The following is a 12,788-nucleotide window of genomic DNA, read 5'->3' as shown; positions in this document are numbered from 1 at the left end:
GGATCTGCTCCATGATCTTGCCAGGCACAGAGGTGAGACTGACTGCCCTGTAGTTCCCTGGGTCTTCCTTGTTTCCCTTTTTGAAAATAGGGGTTATGTTTCCCCTTTTTCAGTCGGCAGGAACCTCGCCAGACTGCCACGACTTCTCAAATATGTTCGCTAGTGGCTTAGCGACTTGATCTGCCAGTTCCCTCAGGACCTGCGGATGTATCTCATCAGGTCCCATCATCAGACCTATTATTTCAGAAGCAACCAGTTTCCTGCCTTAAGGATGGAAGAGGAGACCCAACTAGATAGAGAGACATATTTGTATTGGCTGCAGTTACAAAAACATGATGTTGTTTCAAAATAAAAACTGCATCCCGTTAAAGGATGATAAATAGCAAGTATTGAACTAGAAAATGCTACTGTTTTCATAACAGCATTATAAAGACAGGGCCAACACTTGAAAATTATGTGAGCAATGTAACAAACCAGGTATTTGAGCTGGACTTTTTAAAAAAAAAAAAATTAAAGCACACATAGCAATGGATATTGAGAGATAAGTTTTCCTACAAAGTCCATGTGGCATATTGACTTCTTTTAGCTCCACTAAATTTCTATATCATTTAGCAACTTCTAAGAGTTTTCATAAAGGCAAAAACCCTATAAATATTGAGAAGCCTGGTAATTGTTCCTGTACAACAGACACAGATGATGCAAGTTGATGTAATTGAGGACAAGGGTGGAAAGACATTTATAGAAACAGCAAACTCAGTGTTTAGTTACAAAAAGTCTTACTCTGTGTGTGCTGTAACCGTTTGCTTTTGTGTAAGAATCAGCCCTGTTTAAGACACACATCACATTGTGCAGAGAATAACCTCAATCCTATAATCTGACTAGACAAATATGATTTTTATTCTGCTTCATCTCTAGCAATGGAACATGCAAGTATATAGCATAAATACACATCCCTGCAGCATCTGGATTTTATTCCCATTAAAATAGCAAAAGATCCAGTTATTTGCCACAAGTACATAGGAATTAAAGTAACAAGGCACCACAGCCCTTTAATCAATACATTGAACTAAAGTTTATTGATCGGGTGGTCACAAGAGATAGCAGCAGATGTCAGACTACTCTAGAAGGAAAAAAGAGAAGAATACAAATTTAGACTGAAGCTACTACACATAAACCAAAACATACAATACTGCAAAACTGAAACCTAGAGGCACATCATTTTGTCTTCCTTTGTCTCCTGCACATACCAACATCAAAGACTGATTTTCTACATCTTCTGTACAAATAGAAAAAAAAAAAAACATTTAACCAGGGATGTCATAAAGAGAGAGTCTTCAAATCCTTGTGTTCCCCTCTCCACTACACACACATGCACAATCACTGGAGCACTGGAATGAATAGTAAGAACTCAAATCTCCCAAAAAAAGTTAAATTGACTTGCATCCTAAAACATCTATGGAAGTTAGGTATGTGGTACTAGCGAGTCCCAAATCCACTTAACTGTAACCCAAGAAATCTCCCCAAACTTCAGTTAATCCCACAGTGCCCAGCTGACTCCTTTCCCAACTGGGTCACGCTTGTGTGGACCAGCTCCCTTCCCTTTCCTATCTCAGCATTTTCTGTAATAATTACAGAAGATGTTTTCCTGAAATACGTGTATTAGAAGAGCATTTAATCTATTTTCTAGGCTTAGACAGGAAACAAAGACATTTGGTATCACATAACCCATTGTGCTCCAGGGGCCACCAGAAGATACATCTGTAAGCCACCGCCCTGGGGACAGCAAGGCAGTGAATGATGCCAGCAGAGTTCCTTCTGCCCTCTGCCCTCCTCCCATCATGACCAGGCAGTGCTACAACTGTAATCTCTCTTAGTCCATGCTTATTTTATTGTCCTAGCACGTTTTATACTACACTGGACATCACAAACATCTACTGAGCTTATCCTCTTCTTCTCAGAAGGAGAGGTCCCTTTGGTAAAGTGCCTTTCTTCAAAGACAGACAAATTTGTTCAACTTGAAGTATCTATAAGTCCTGACCTCCACTGTTTTGGAGGGCTACATTCTTAGAGAGTCCATAGAACAACTAATAATTGCCTTTAAATATGTTCTATAATAGCCCAGATGTTCCCTGAAAAATCTTTAGGCATTCATAATGGATTTTGAAGGCCACCAATTTAAAGTAAGCAGATTCCTATTTCACTTCTTAGAAAGTTGAAACCCAGTAAGCAAAACACTAAAAATACAGAGCGCATGGTGTAGGCTGTCCGGATTTCCAGCTGACGCAAGCCCTGCTCCTGCCCTACCCCAGCTGTCCAGCCAGCACCGTGGCACCATTGTCCACCTCTGCTCTCTCCTTCCTTCATGTGCTACAATTTTTTTGAAAGACTAAAAATATTGCTGAAGTACTCGGACCTTGTTTTTTGTACTTGTAGTACAGGCAGTCTGCAAGGAGATGCTTCAGTCTGAGTCTCGTGGCAGGAGAGTCAGGTACGCTGGAGAAAAAGTGGTTGCACTGTCAGCGTTCAGAACCCATCACGTCCTAGCACAGGCATCACTCTGCATTTAAAAAATTCCAGCAAAAGCTCTCTGGCCCTTCCCCCAAAACAGCCAACTCTGAATAAGTTTTATTATCTCGCTATTCCAAGAAGTAGGTTAAAGGTAGCTCCTTATTTTAAGAGTAAGGCAGGGATTCAAGAAACTACTGTAAAGGAAATGAAACACAATGTAAACATTTGACTAACAGCTTCTCTTCTGGAATTAGAAACACCTACGGATGCTTCAGTTAACTAATTCCATGTTGTGCTTCACTTCAAAAGAGAGTTGCCCTTGAACCCTCCAAATTCATGATTCTCTGAATGAGCAGTCATGTTGTGTCTGCACATAACAAACCCAAAATTATATCTGAAGTCACACACTTCAAAAGCCTTGCAATATTAAGAGTTTAAATATGATTTAAGCTATCAAGAATTAAAGTCATGAGATTGCCTACTTGCTTCAAGAAACAAGCTATTAGTTCAGTTTACTTAAATTCAAGCAAATGCCATGAACTGGTTACCTTATCTTGCGAATATTCCTATGCAGATTTTTTTTTTTTTTGCCACATTGACTCCTGTCTTAGATTCTTAAGGCTTAAGACCTTTGAGCTTGGGGACAGCCATTATGAACACATTAGGAGAGCAGCACAGCACCTCATCTTACTCTTGCTGTCTCCTTACCTTTTCCAGGGTATCACACTGAACCACTACCTGATTATCAAAGCAGTTCAGCTGTAGGCAGGAGATGGCAGCCTAGGGACTTGACTTTAGGATCAATGCATACCTGCTGTTTAAGCTATAAAAAATTGCAGGATCTACTTAGTTTTGTGTAGGAGGATAGGGAAGGATTCACCTTCCTTCACCTACCAGGTGACAGGAAGATATTCACCTGCTTTTGTGTTATGCCGGTTTATAATTAGAAAAGCAAAACAAAGCACACCATCTTGTAAGAAAGGGGGTATTTTTAAAAATCAAGACACAGCTACATGGCAGCTGATGAAGTTAGTCCAGGGATCCAGAGCAATAAAAAAAATCAATCAGTACCAATCAGTGGCATCAGCTCCACTCCAGACTGCAGCACTGCAGTAACTCCCCTGCTATGTGTGTATCACTGCCGATCTACCACATGCTTCTGCTGGATGCCTCTCACAGCATCCAGAGCTAATCTCGAGGCAGCTTTACCATAAATAAAGTTACCAAAAAGAGACTGGTATTAAAATCAGTCTGCGGGGGAAAAAAAAAAAACAACCATCACCACACACACAATCTACATTTTACTAAAACTTATTTAGTTTCAAACAGCTGAGTACAGAAATAAAATCCAGTTAAATTAATTTAAAGCTTAAATTTCCTGCACTAATCTCAGAAACTACCACTCTTTGAGAGTGTAAAATGCAGACTGTTAAACTGATCTGGGTGTTCCCATCTTGCTTCCTGCGTTTTGGCTGACATCCTATTTTGCCATCACCATACTGCTTACTGAGTCACTTCTCTTCTTCCAACTGTAGCTTTCTATTTTTATCTAAGCAACAACAGTCTAACCTGCTTCTTTTGATTTTTTGGCATTAAACCAAATTCTAGGTCAAATATTTGCATTTTGATCAGGGAAACTGGTTTTATTTTCCCTTAACTGGACAAAGAAAAGGAATACTTAAGAATAAACGATGTAAGTTGAATTGTTTCTTGATCTACAAGGAAATAACAAATTGTGAAGTAGGTCAATCATTATGATTTCAACGTCTGTATTTAGTAGGAAAGCAATACCTGAAAAGGTGAAGTTTCAGTTCACCAAAAGTTGCAAGAGAACTCGTATATTCTAAAATACAGTTGTTCACTGTACCCTGACATGGGTAAGTAAGTGCTGAAACATCAGTGTAAAGCTGTAAGATTATCAGTGCTGCAATGTTCAGCATTTTAAATATAAGCCAGTTGGAGGAACAGAACATATGCTTTTTGCTGATCCCTAAACTTACTAGTCTACAGAACGGGTTACAAAAGATGCTACTTGTACTGACACGCTACAACCGGACAGGTACTGAAAACAGAAAGGACTTGTCTCAGCTAATGCCCTTACTTAAGCACACATCAATTTGTGTTTTCCTTTATATTACAGTTTCCTAGATTGTGATTTTGTTAAATTTGACTACACAATAAACTCCGAAATTAGAATATAATGAAACACAGTCAGAAGCAGACCAAGTAATTTCTAAGTTTTCATTCTTCTCTAGCTTTTTATGTTTTCCTTTGATTAGCTGGTGTTCTAAATTAAATTATGTTAGAACAAATTGTGTAACTCGATAAATCTACCTGAACAAAAAAATCTTAAAAAAAAAAAAAAAAAGATAAAGCAATAGAATTTCTAATTCAGCAACTCAAAACTATTTTTTCAGGTATTTCTGCTAGTTCAAAAAAGAAAACAACTAGGACAAAACCCTTCTTTCAGAATAAGTATGTAGTGCTAAGTATAGAATAAACATTCAGCTGTAAATAGAAGGGAATAAAGGGTTTTTATCTAGCCTTCACTCTCACTAACAATATTGTGATTTACCAACCTCTTAAATATGCTGATATAAATTTTGCAGAATTATTTTGAAAACAAGTTACTGAAATGCTCCTGTTTTAAATCCCACCCTAGTTCATAGGAGGAAGCAAGGGCAATGTGGAGATCAGACCTAGGCTAGCTTCACAGTCACCGCCACCATAATGTGAAACCACATCCAACATGCTTGGTTTAGGGAGCTGAAGGAGCCGTGTGTCACCCTAGAACAGAAAACAGAGTGCACTTAAGCTTACAGAATATGTCAAAATTTCTTCCTAAGGCGTCTTCTGGAAAAACAATTAAGCATTTTTATATTACAATATAGATTTTCCAATATGATATTTCTAGATATATAATATAGTCAATTTTTTAATATTTTTTTTTCACGCTTCATTCACTGATGTTGATGATGATGACTCTTTCATCTTTCATCAAGGCTTCCCCAGCCAAGGAAACCATGTTTGGAGATGAGGATGATGTCGACTTATGACCACCTTCACTATTATTACTAATTCAAGACCCACCTTAGCAGCAACTACATTGCTGAAGACATACAGACAGAAGATGTTCAACTTACTTGACTTTATGTTAGCTGTAAATATCATACTGCAGTGCCTCCATAACTGTTGCTTTCTTTTCAAAGGAAGCCCAACGTGAATTAACAATGACAAAGCACATGTATTTGGCTAAGCCTCATCTCTTTCTGAAGGCATATCATCCATACGACAGTTGCAGCCAATTGAGTACTGGGAAGGCCTAACTCCATTTGGAAGCCAAAACATCCCTCCCATTAAACAGGTTGAGAGCAGCTCCGCATTAAATTCCAGCTGTATAGCATTTTTATAATACATAAATAAAAATACACGCCAGAAGTTTTATTTGAGGCCTTAAACACAATACAATTTGGGACAACAGACATAAGTTTCCTCTTTAATTTGTTGAACAATCCAGCTTGACAAAGATTCAACTATTTGCAGACTTCTGCAATATTTTATACAGAGATTGGTTTAAAGATGGAAAGCAGTAATTTGTGATAATAAATCACTCTCAGATGTTACTGGAAAACAGCATGGGACTGTTTAAAAATCCTACAGTAGGTATCTCAATGCTTATGAGACCTGCCAGAGAGAGCAGCCCTCTACTTAAAACACGACATGTTTGCATCTTGTGACGACTGGATTTTGCTAAAGTGTTACTCAGTTTATTCCTCTGTAGCTTATCATCTTCACAATGTACACAAGTATCTTTGGGAACACCATTTATAGTGATGTGGGGGTTACACTTGCCAAAAAACATTGGTTTTTAAAATTTCCCCACTAACACTAAAAATTAATCTCTTTGGGGTATTTCATGCTTTATCTCATCACCTTAAATATTTATTGTGCTTAGAAACTTTGACAATACACTTTGAAGTGTTCTTGTGCTCGTTTTCCTGTTAATTCTGATAAAATAACGCTTCTTTTCTGAGGAGGAATGTAAAGTAGCCTTCAGCTCTCAAAAAGATTTTGAGTGAATGATTTGGAAGAGTCATTAAGGGCCTGAACAAAACTCTAATGGGAGCACACAAAGCTCCTGCTACGCTCTGTGTGAGCACAGGTTCAACTTTGGTTTATAATCACCAGGCAAAAACCAGTATTCTTCTTCCCCAAGATCACTGCAAGAAAAAGAACGGTTTCATCATGTGCCATTTGCTTCAGACCTCTTGAAAATAAACCAGAGCTAATTTGAAAAGTGCAACGTGAAAGCACTGACTCATTTTTGGGTGGAATCAGCAGGGATGCCACAACCACGGCAGTCAGGGAAAACCCCTGAAAAACATACCATGTTGAGTTATGGGATCGCACACTATGGAAACCCTTCACTAAGCACTCCGCCTTCAACACAGGATTGTTGTCAAAGCAAGTGAAGTTTTCTAAGTACTAAAGCACTCAGCCTTCCACACAGCCTGAAAACTTTCCACAATCAGTAGCCAAACACTCTCATCTTCACACCACCATCAGGTGCCAACAAGCCCATCCGATGGTTTTTGATAGCCATCATCTTCAGATTCTGAAGTCCGGACTGCTGACTTTAATAAGCTAATTTAAACTTGCACAAATCAGACATTGCTGGTAATTCATCCCTGCTTTTAATCTCTTGAAAAGTATCTGCCTTCAACATACAGAAAGATACAAGACAACTGTTTGTAAAGACTACTGAGGAACCTCTTCTGTGTTGAAAATCTCCTCAAAGCTACCTATAGTGTCTATTTTTAACAGATATTGTAATTTCTCACTTTTACTGTGGTAACAAAATAACCCCAAAACAGCAGTAAGCCAGAGAAGGCTGTGGGATGGGGGTGGGCAGAAGTCTAGATGATTTGGGGAAAAAAAAAATAATCTATGACCTAGTCCACTTCCTGGTGAAAGTAGTCTACTCTATTAAAAGACTATTAAAAAAAACCTGAGGCCTCCCATGTGCATGATCAGTATGCAATTTCTTCAGGGACAAGAATTTTGATCGCCATCTAGATGTGTCAACGTTTTCAAGAAGTTTTGGTTTTGTTACCAGCATTACAAATTTGTAAGGGTGGAAAAGAAGTACTATCAGCAACTCACCCGTGCAGCGATAAGCGCTGCACCCACCCAAAAAGCAACCTTTCTCCTTCAAGGGTGCACAACACTCAATTTCAAATATTCAGTTATCTTAGAGGAACCTACAAAAACTATAATGTTATGAATGAAAAGAAAGCCTTGAGAATGCCAGCACTGTTACCCTGGTCAGCTAATATCCCTGTTTCAGTTAACCTGAGATCCAGATAGAAAGTTAGTTTGGTTTATTTTTAAATACTAGAGAAGAGGACAGTCTGTACAGCTTTCCACGAGGCTGAAAAGACCTCATGGGCCAGGAATTAAAAATCTGCAACTGCCTGGGCAGTAATGAACTTTTAGTTCAATCCAAACCATCAGAATAGTCATTTTACATGTCTAGACCTATTGCATCTGTGCAAGTACTGAACAGCTTGATGGATGCAGGTTTTGTTCCTCTTTGTTTTCAGACAATTTGAAGAATTGCCAGGATCTAGCTGAGTGACACTTATATTGTTACATTTCAGATTTACTTTAAGATTTTAAAAACACCAATCAGACTAATGAAACTCTGGAGCATTCAGACCTTGTTAGGTTTTCCCTCCACACATAGACACATCTTAGAAAGTACCTTTTTTAAAACTGGGCCCACTTGAACACTGAAATTTCAAACAACACACTTGTTTGCTTTCAAAATTTAAGTATCTGCTTTCTCTCTTCCCTTCATTTAACCATCCTGCCAGGCTTGCATTGCAGCTTTGAAGGCTACCAGGAACATCCAGCCTCTGGGCACCGCGTGGAACAAAACAAGTTTATGACAATCCTAGATGCAAGACACTTGTCTGAAGTGCCAAAATTAACACTACTAGAGCAAGAATAATAGCGGTGTATTCATAACATATCTGTTCAAAACAATTCGCCCTTCTCAAGGGAAAATGTGAGTTCATGGATGACTGCGCCGTTGCTGGCACGGAATGAAGACAGGCATGGTGAAGGCCAGCAGGCAAAAGTCTCCCTGCACAGTGCTGACCTCGAGTCACCCACCATCCCTGGCCTCCGCTCCGCGTTTATTGGTTGCACGTGTGTTTTGTAACACCCTGTACTGCATATTCTTAGAACATACTTTCCAGAGAACCAAAGGGACAGGGCTCACCCCTCCACGACCACTTCCAGCCCAATCTCACCAGCAGCAGCAGCATCCTGCTCCTCAAGATAAACTAGCAGTTTATAGAATAGTAAAGGATCCAACCTCTACGTTTCCGTGCTCTAAAATCAGGTGACCTGGGAGTCAAGAGACGGAGCAATAAATTATTAGGCAAAACAAAACACTACACTAAAAATAGTGTACACGAGTAGCGTATGAAGAACAGTTTTTACCCAAGGCCCTCCACAGCCCCTTTTGTATTCTGTGCAAAAACAACTGACATAAGCAAAGACAGATAAACAAATAAAAAACAACTTTAGTTCCTCCTTGATAACTTGCAAATACATATTTAATCAAAAGCAGATAGCTGGAAAAAAGAGTTTAATTTAGAACCAGCAGAAAAGATATTAATGTCCAAAGTAAATATTAAATGAAACTTAAATCAGAAGATGTCAAAATTACTTTCTTTTAGGGAAAATTGCTCCAAGCTGCCTTCAGCTCAGATATGCCAAAAAGTCACTATCTGCTACACATCAGCTACTAGCATAGTTCACGCAACATTAAGGATTTGCCCACTTCTCAGGTTTAATACATTTAATAAATTATCGTGAATGCCCAAGTTGAGCATCAGAAAAAAAAAAAAAAGTCCCACAAACATTACAGAATCCAAGTGCCCAACAGATGTACTTGTTTTGTCAACCCTTTCAGTTACCAAAAAGATTACAGAGATTTTCTGTTAGAAATCGATAAAGAAAAATTTACTATCAAGTGAAAACAACGCGTAATTTTATTGGAGAAAGAGGAACTTTTTTTAAGAGGTAACAAAAAAATAAGTGTAGAAGAGTATAGTCAAAAAGATTTTAAATTTACATATGACTACGCTGGACATTACTGTAAAGAGCTGGTTATTGCAATCACTTATCTTCAAGAACTAATAAAAAACATATCTGAGAGATTTTTAGCACAGAACATTTTATTCTTACCATCTGAATTAGTGGCTGATCTTGAAAGGACCAGAATCTGGCATGGGAATCCAGACAACAAGCAACCTGCCCTCTTTATCCCCAGAAAAACGTGCAAATTGGGTCCACTACACCCTATTGCAGGGTTGGATCCCCAGGAAATAGCATTTAGATAATTGCTTTCAGCAAGAGTTGGTTTTACTCTTGACTACAGAAAGACACAGTCTGAAATCCTAAGATTTTTCTCAGAGATACGTTTTTCACAGTCCAAGCTGTGATGAAGCTGGAAACCGGCCCTGCCAGTGGGGACCTCTGGGCTGGGCACAACCCACGTGAATGCCACCCGGGCTGCAGCTAGCAGATGGCAGTGCCTTATCTGCCTGCTTGGGGAAGTGCCAGCAGTACCCGCAGGATTTCTCATGGAATTCATCACCAAAAATGAGTGTGAAAAAGACATAGAAAATATTATGCCCCACCAGCATCCAGCCTTGTGAGGAAGGTACATCTGGACAGTGTCTAAAGGGAAACCATATTTTCCTGTTGTCTTTTTTGCCTCTCAAAACATCATCTTTCATCACAAATGACTTTATTTTCAACTTTCAAGATCTTCCGTGGCTTACCACCATTCCTGTTGTTGCCCACTCACTATTGCAGTAAACTTCCAATTAGACTGGTTACTTTAATCCCTTGTACTTCCTCCCCGCTGTGTTGCCCTATAGCTGGGAAGAACACACTTGATGCAAAATGACTCTGCTTTCCAGCTCCTCTGTTACGGTGACAAAGGCTTGTTAGCCTGTACACTGTGAGCACAATTTATCTGTCTCATCAGTATTATCCTTTTGTTTCCTTACAGCCCTCTGTTGGAAGTCATTGATTTCATGTTTGATACTTGCATGAGGTCTGAGGTGAGGATGGTCTTTCCTTCCATCCTTGTGTAATATCCAGCAAAACATGCTACCTGAATGTGCCTTTTAATTTGTATCACAGATAACAACAAATGTCACAGATTGGTCAGGGTTGGAAGGGACCTCTGGAAATCATCTAGTCCAACCCCCAAATAATAATCTTCAGGTAAGAACACCATGAATTTGCTTCCCTTCTCTTTAAAAGTAATGTTATGACTGAGTTACACACCTGGAAGCAGAAGAATTCCTTGATCCATCTAGACAATCAAACACAGCAATATGATACACGCTGGAAATATAGTTTGAGAATACAGTGGCTTGGTACACATCTACAAGGACTTCCCTCATTCTGTAAAGAAGCCACTGTTGTAGTGTAAGACCCAGAGGCACACATGTACCTCACAAAAACAGCTAGGGCTGAAGAAACTATGTGTTCTTAACAGCACTGATAAAACAGACTTACAACAGGTTGCTTATGCTTTATGAGAAGTGACCTGCATTAAGTAATATACACAGCTCTTGTTCACAGCTTTCCCAAGGGACCAGATCAAAACCTGCCTCAGAAGCACTTCCCTCCAGTAGTTTCAGTGCCATGAAGTTTAGTTTATATCCTAAAAAGAGATACTGAACCTTCTGTTTTGAATTCAATTATACTAGACACAGGAACTGTAGAGTAACTTTGCTATAGAAGATAAGAAAGATATCACTCGGGCTCCTTCCAGCATGCTCACAGCAGCCAAAGGCAAGCACCTGTGCAAAAAGAGCACAAAGTAGTGCTGTAGCAGTATTTCTCCAGAATACTCTCCCAGTCTTTAACAGTTGCACCAAAGGGGCAGAGAAGGTCCTACCCTGTCCAGTGGCTAACAGCTTCAACCCTCTCTGAGGCCCCCGTTACAGACCTCTACTGTCCTACAGTGACATTCCCCTACTCCCACCAAGGAGGACAAATGCCTGGCTGCAAGGGCAAGTCAGATGAAATGCCATGGCCACTCCACGAGCTACAGGTTCTTCCTTGCTCCTCTGTACCATTCCCAGGCCAGAGACACAGAGCTTCCTACCCCTTCTCCCTTTCCCCCTTACAACACTATTCTAGTTGCAGTAGGTAATTTTCATGCTGTTAAATGAAAACGATTCTGATAGATCCGCTCAGACTATAAACGTTCTTATTTAAACTAATGCTTTAACTGCCAGGCATTTTAAAGTATACAGTGCTTCAGACATCTTTTAGAAAGATCTTACAGGAACTAAAATACCCAAGGCCTCTAGGAATTCGTATCCACATAGTTTATGTTTTCTCCTCCTCCAGCTGGTCTGCTTTGCCTTTTAAAATGTATTTTAAAGTTGTAAAACCAACAAGTCATCTTCAGTTCCATAAACTTTGCTAAAACTGAAGAGAAAAAAAGTGTTAGTTGCCATGGCAGCAGTGAGGACTCTCTGGGTCAGGATGCAGAGAACTTCTCTTGTTCTGTCTGATCATTTGCATCAGAAGTTCAGCCATCTGTTATTAACTATTTAACAACAGTCTTGCTTGTTAGCACTGGTGCTTGCTATTTAAGTTTGCAGAATCTAACTCCCCACCTTTGCCCCTTTTGTAAAGCTATTAATTAACATGGAAATCCATCTGAGGGCTCAGTTATCTTTCGGGTAGGATGACCACCATTACTTGAACTTGGTGAATATTCTCTTTTCTCACCAAGGAAAAGGTATATACTTATCACCAAGTTGAGTGGTGAGGTCAACACACCTGAGGGACAGGATGCCATCCAAAGGGGCCTGGACAAGTTCAAGGAATGAGCCCATGTGAACCTCATGAGGTTCAACAAGGTCAAGTGCAGGATCCTGCATCTGGGTCGGGGCAACTCCTGATATCAATACAGGCTGGGGAATGAAAGGATTGAGAACAGCATTGATTGAGATTGAGGGGGACTTGGGGGTACTGGTGGATGAAAAACTGGACATGAGCCAATAAGGTGTGCTCACAGCCCAGAAAGTCAGTCACATCCTGGGCTGCATCAAAAGCAGCATGGGCAGCAGGTCGAGGGAGGTGATTCTGCCCCTCTACTCTGCTCCGGTGAGACCCCGCCTGCAGTACTACGTCCAGCTCTGGGGTCCCCAGCATGAGAAGGACATGGACCT

At 39.9% G+C, this 12,788-nt stretch overlaps 1 protein-coding gene across 3 annotated transcripts in view; it reads right to left on the bottom strand.

The window, feature by feature from the left end:
- ATOSA (atos homolog A) overlaps positions 1–12,788 on the bottom strand; it is a 50,321-nt gene that overhangs the window by 21,133 nt on the left and 16,400 nt on the right. Inside the window, exon 2 of one of the 3 annotated variants that reach the window (XM_082488890.1) lies at positions 5,208–5,295. The exons of the other annotated variants lie outside the window; for them this stretch is intronic. Coding sequence (XP_082345016.1) covers positions 5,208–5,259 — 52 coding nt within the window. The 5' untranslated portion in view covers positions 5,260–5,295. The remainder of the gene's footprint in view (positions 1–5,207; positions 5,296–12,788) is intronic. 3 annotated transcript variants of the gene reach the window in all.

The sequence above is a fragment of the Vanellus vanellus genome (genome assembly GCF_965231255.1).
Source record: "Vanellus vanellus genome assembly, chromosome: 11".
NCBI lineage: Eukaryota > Metazoa > Chordata > Aves > Charadriiformes > Charadriidae > Vanellus > Vanellus vanellus.
This window is presented reverse-complemented; position numbering and strand designations above follow the sequence as displayed.